Source organism: Corvus moneduloides, chromosome 4, assembly GCF_009650955.1.
Source record: "Corvus moneduloides isolate bCorMon1 chromosome 4, bCorMon1.pri, whole genome shotgun sequence".
Classification (NCBI taxonomy): domain Eukaryota; kingdom Metazoa; phylum Chordata; class Aves; order Passeriformes; family Corvidae; genus Corvus; species Corvus moneduloides.
Genome location: NC_045479.1, coordinates 30,199,983 through 30,205,982, shown reverse-complemented (window position 1 = coordinate 30,205,982; position 6,000 = coordinate 30,199,983). Strand labels below are relative to the sequence as shown.

Sequence of the window (6,000 nt, the reverse complement as noted above, 5' to 3'; positions counted from 1 at the left end):
TTGGGAAGGCCTTTTGTCTATCCTTAGCTCGCAAATAATACAAACGAAACAAAACCAGCGTGAGCTGCCCGCACCCCAGCCGGCATACACCATGTCTTCCAAAACCAAGTTATTTCAAAAAGGGGTTAACTTACACTACCAGAGCTACACTCTTATTACGGCACTCGAGCCACGTGCACACCCCATCTACCGCGCAGGGAAAGCCACCCCGCCTCGCACACCTACGCCGGGCTCGGTGCCACGGCGGCTGCCGGCGCAGACCGCAGCCCTCCCGCGCCCCGCAGCCGCGCCGGGCATCGGCCCAGCGGCCCCGGAGCAGCGCCTGCGCCGGCCCCACCCGCCGCCCCGGGGGCCGCTCAGCGCCCGCCCCGCGGGGCCCGCGGTGCCGCTCGCGCCCGCCGTGACCGGCGTCCGCCTCCCGCCCCCCGCGCGGCCCCGCCCCGCCCGGCGCCTGCGCGGAGCGGCGCGGCGGGCGCAGGAATGCGCGTTACGGTTAAATAGTGGGGGCGCAGAGGCGGCCGCCGCGGGCGGCTCGGGGCGCCGGGAGAGCCTCCATGGCGCGGTGCAGCTCCCGGGGCGGCGGCACCACCACCATCAGCGGCAGAGGCGGCGCGGCGCTGTTGTGACAGCGGCGGGGACTGGCTTTCCTCTAGCCCCGCTCCCGAGCTGGGGCTCCGCGCCGGCGTCCCGGGGGCGCGGCAGCGGCGCTCACAGAGAGGGGCCGTGGCGGCGGCAGCGGCGGCCGGGGGCAGCCGGCGTGTCACCGCCTCTATGATGAAATTCAAGCCGAACCAGACGCGGACGTACGACCGGGAGGGCTACAAGAAGCGGGCGGCGTGCCTGTGCTTCCGCAGCGAGCGGGAGGACGAGGTGAGCCCGCAGAGCCAGGGCGCACGTGGGGCGGGGGGCGCCGCGCCCGGCCCGGCTGAGGTTCCCGTCCCGCCGCCCCGCGCTGGCCCCGCCGCTGCCGCGTCCCTTTGTCTGGGCGCGGGCGCCTCCCGGGGGACAGCCCAGCGCGCACAGGCTCCCGCCACGCTGAGAGCGGGCAGGGGCGGCACGGCGGGGCTGCGCGGGTTCCTGCCGGCCGGAGCTGGCGGCGGGCGGCCCCCGGGCTGTGCCGGTCCGAGCCGTGCCGGGGGGGTGGGCGGGCGCGCCTCTCGCCCACCATCTTGGGGCGGCGGGGTGCGCGCCCACGTGCGCGGCGCCGCCTTTGTGCGCGGCCCCGGCGCCCCTCGGCAGGGAGAGGAGGGAGGGGGAGAGTCCGCTCTAAGGGCGGGGTGGGATGGGCCGGGACACCGACTGGAACTCCAGGGTTATCTTCTATGTGCCCGCAACACGCGGAAAACCGGTTAATGGATAATGGCGCGTGGAGGGCAGGGCTGGTGTGTCACCCTGAATGTGAACCTCCTGCCCCGCTGGGGTGCCATAAAAAAAAGCCTGTACTTGGAACACCTGGTTTTCCCACGGAGAGAGGAAAATGGGGCTTAGCAATGTTTTGTGAAGGAGCTCGGGAGCGGGAGAGTTGCTGCTGTGGCTTTGGTTGTAGCGGGTAGCGCTCACCCGGGATTTTATGTTGCAGCAGAGTCGGGAGGTGGCAACAAAGTTGTCCCATGTTCCGAGCCAAGGTCAATGGCACTGCCCGTTATCTGGGAACCCGGCTGATGGTTTCATTGCACAATGCGTTTATAGATGGTTTCGGGCTGGAAGCATACCCTTCTGCAATTTCTGTTTTCATTTTCCTGTTTAGTAGCCATGAAATAACTATGCAGGTTAGGGTTTGGGGGGTTTTTCCTGCCTTTATCTATATGCTGGAAGATGCTGGTACCCTCCCCTAACTGCCAATACAGCGAATGTCTTCCTTAAACATCTCCTGGGTTATATAAAGCAGTGGGAAGAGGCCTGATCAAAAAATACAGACACTTGGGATTATGCAAAAAAAAAATATTTCCTACGTGATATAAATATATCCTTGGGACCATGCTGATGAGTTTTTCCTAGTATTATAAGGGAGAAAGGCACCCAGCAGGACTCTTGCAAGGTCTTGCCATGAGTTATAGCTTTTCTTTGGTCTCTGACACTCCAGTGTACTTCACCATTTATGTGACTTTAATATTTATTTTTGGATGCTTCTCCAGCTCAGACTTATTTGGAGATCAAACACCTGAGCCACTGTTACAGCTTTTTGCACCAATTGTAGTTGGAAATTCATGGTTACGGTCACCTTTGTCGGTGACTTCCATTCATTCTTCATTTCCTGATGCAACTTCTTGTCATTCTCTTTCAATCGTGCATCCAAATGAGATCACTGACTGCTTCAGAATATTCTTTGTGTGTAATAACATCCTTTGAGGCTGATAGTAGCAGCTTTGCTAGACTGTATTAGAAGAGTGGGTACTGACCGTTATTGCACTGGAGTCCTTTGTGGTATTCTGGATGGAGTACCTGTATTACTGGCATGAGGCTGAGCCTTGGCATGGTAGGCATACCGTGGGTCTATGCAGGTAGACATTCTTGAGGATGAAGTGAATGGGATAACATCAGATCAGATTTAGGGCATAAATTATGTGTGTGGAAACAGTTAAAATTGCTTTCTGACAAGTTATTTCCAGGAAAGCAGTGCCAACAGCTTGAACTTGCTTAGGAGCTGTTCCCCAAGTGCCAGCTTCCTCTGTATTAGTACAGAACCTATTCCTTAGAAGTCTGATGCCTGACTGCTGTTTGTGATTAACTTCAATCACCAGCCATGTTCCCCAGATTGGGTGTCTGAGGATTGCTTCTATCGTCTTGAACACTGTTGTCCTGGTAGTTTGTGTTGGTCTACTCCATGTAAATGTCTTCAGTGTTTCCTTTCTATGTCTCTAGAGACTGCACCATCAATTTTCAGCCAAGCTACATCTCCAGGGTGTTGAAGGGTAGGGTAACTTCTGCAGGGAAGGAGCACAAGGGTGGTACCTGGGTGGCTGGGAGAAGGGAACAGGAGACTCCTGTAGAAGTTATTGGGAGGTGGGGGTCGAAGGGAACCACGGGATAGAATAGTTTTCATAGTTATTTTGACTTACAGGATAAGCAGAGTTGCTTGACATGGGAGTAGAAAAAATAGAGCAGACAACTGAAAACAATTTTTAGCAATACATTTCTTTTTAGGAATCTTAAAAGCAAGAAATCCAAGTCTCAACTTTTTTTTTTTTTTTCTGGAGATACTGTCTGCAAGACTAAATAGCTCTTGTTCTACTTTTCATCTGATTAGGTTCTATCTGGAGGAATGAGTATCTACAGCAATCTTGTGATACAAATTGTAGAATTAACCTTTCTTTCCATTTCCATTCTGACTGTCCAAAAGGCTAGTCCCTAGCCTGTTATAGCTGAGCTTTAGCTGTTTTTCTTCCTTTCTTGCACTTAGCTTTCTGACATAGCTGTAGACAGCAGTCATTCTTTTCTTAGCATTTTTTAATGAACTTGAAGTCTTAACTCATCTTCTCTTAAAACCAGTTTTCTCTTTTGGTCGTCATGGTAGCTCTTACATCTTCAGTTTGGCAAACATTTTTTAATGTGGGTGACACTTGTGGTTGCTTTAGATGGGATCTTGCTGTGGTGTGCAAAAGGTTACTAATACTTCTATAGCTATACCAGAAAAACCGTTGTAATAGGGCCCATCTCTGTTACGATTGTAAAGCTGGTGTGCAGTCCTCTTGTGTTTACTGGTGATATCTAAGTCTCTAAATTGTTGCCGCCCCATCAACTCTCAGCTTGTACCAGAAATCCACTGTGGTGTTCTTACCTGAATGTGATCCTTCTTCTGCAACTTTGTGACGTCCCTTGTTGATATCATGACTTCTGGACACTATCTCTCGACTTAAAGACTTAGGCATTTTCAGTAACAGTTTTTTGCGCCTGTCAACAAAAATTGGGCAAGTCACCAAAACATTTACTATCTCTATTGTTCATCTATCAAAATCTGCTCATTATGGCTTCCTGGTCCATTTTCTAACCATACTGCACTTCTTATGCTACCTCTGCACCCGTGTTGATGCCAATACTACAGCTGAGTTTCATGGGCAGTGAAGTAAGATGTCAATGGAAAAAGACTGGTCAAAGCCATCCCTTACATTCCATTACACATCTATTTATTTTATTATTATTACGCAACAATTTACATTGGGTTTCAGTTTGCTTCCTTATTTCTTAATTTGAAACATAGGTGGGCTGTAGAATACTGCTGAGGCAAAATTCAGCCTAGTGGTTCCGGCATACAGTTTGAAATACAGACACCAAACTCCTCCTTTCCAGCTACAGCACCCTGTCCAATTAGACTTACTGCTGGACTTGCCAGTCCTTGCTGCCAGACTTAAAATTGTTGAGTCAGTTCTCTTGAGTGTTACAGGCTTCAAACTGGGCTTTCCTGTAGTCCTGCAACCTGTCTCAAAGCTTCTGATTTGAGAGCTGATATTTGAGCTGAAAACGCGTACCTGAGATGACTGATCAGCTCACCACTGTGAAAATCCGTGTTTCTTCAAGTGCCTCTGCACAGAACAATTTAGTGCTCTATAGTCCATTTTGGTTTAGGTTTTGTCTCCTTCATGCTGTCATAGTGTATGATTTAAAAAGAAAAATACCCTGGAGGAAGCCCAAATAGCCAAGTAATGTGCCCAGTAGCTTTGGGGTTTTTTAGTGTTAAAGGAGGTGGTCTCTTAGACTACGGTCATTAAAGTGTTGCCTGTTTTAGTCTCAGTGCTGTCATTTGGGCTGAAGAGAGAGCAAAATGGCTGGATATGCACTTAAGTGCTGGTTCCTTTTGTTCTTTAAGAAAATAAACCAGCCATCGCAGAGACTGTCTGCCCTTCGAAAGAAAAAACACGTCCTGGAAATGAAGCAGGAGAAATACTATGAAAAAGTGAAACAAGGCTATGTGGGTGTGCAGTGCGAGGGGGGTGCAGTCTTTTTGCTTTGAACAAACAAGAAGCTGTTAGGTGTGTGCAAAAAGCTGATGGTATTCAGCAGGAAGGGAAGGGCCGGCAGATTTGTGTATGAGGAAATGCAAGTTTCTCTTGAGCAACTAGGAGTGGATGGCAGCTTTAGAATAAGCCTGCAGGAGAGCCCCCCTTGGTGCTGTGAGGACCGACTGCTTCCACAGGTTGGAATTGTTTATGCATTCAGTGTTCTGCAAACAGTAGTTTTATGTTAAAATCCTCCTGTCTTAGGGTCTGGGCAGAGGGTAAGCAAGGAAATTATTACTTTTCAATGCCGAGAACAAGGCATGCCTTTAAATCAGCAAGAGCAAATAGTAATAAACATAATTTTTGTAGCAATTTGAGTAACTGAAATAATTTTAAAACCTAATTTAATTTTTTTTCCATCAACTACATCTTACTTAAAAACAACTGCTCATTTATTTGTATATCTTGAATATAAACTTTGCGTGCATCCTAATTACTTTGGCATCTGTAACACTGCTTTATGTAATCAAGTATGGTACTGAAAGCCCTACTTTAGTATTCAGCCAGCAGTTAGTTGCTAGTGGCAGACCTAAAATAGTTTCATATGCAAAAAAAGTCTTCAAGCTTTTCAATTTTTAATTTTGCCTTCATTGTTCGGCCTTGTACATGAGATGAAAACAGATGGGAAGGGTTTTCTTTTAATATTGAGACAGTAGTGAGGAAAAAAAAGTTACACACAGGAAATGTAGATTTCCCCCCTCTGTAGCAGGGTGTATACTTGCATGACAACTATTACCTCTTATTCTTGAGTTTAAAATTATAGGCTCCTAGCATTATAGCTCCTTTTTGGTCTGATTTAATAATTTTATTTATTGTCTTATATAATGTCAAGATAGATTAAGTGTGGGTTTGTCTTCTTATGGTGGTCACAGTTTCATCATTTTAAAAAATAGTGTTCCTCAGTTTTGTACAGCTGTTGCTTCATATTAGCAATGGTTTTATTAAAGGATAAAGTAAAATGTTACTTTTATGTGCATTTGTCTAAATAGCCTGAAAACCAGAAAGA

The 6,000-nt window shown here is 48.5% G+C and overlaps 1 protein-coding gene across 3 annotated transcripts in view; it reads left to right on the top strand.

Annotated features, from left to right (window-relative positions):
- Window positions 1–441: 441 nt before the first annotated feature.
- Window positions 442–6,000, top strand: part of NUDT4 (nudix hydrolase 4) — a 28,098-nt gene continuing 22,539 nt past the window's right edge. Inside the window, exon 1 of one of the 3 annotated variants that reach the window (XM_032107863.1) lies at window positions 442–870. In XM_032107863.1, coding sequence (XP_031963754.1) covers window positions 772–870 — 99 coding nt within the window. In that variant the 5' untranslated portion in view covers window positions 442–771. The remainder of the gene's footprint in view (window positions 871–6,000) is intronic. The other 2 variants (XM_032107861.1, XM_032107862.1) reach the window with 2 other exon arrangements.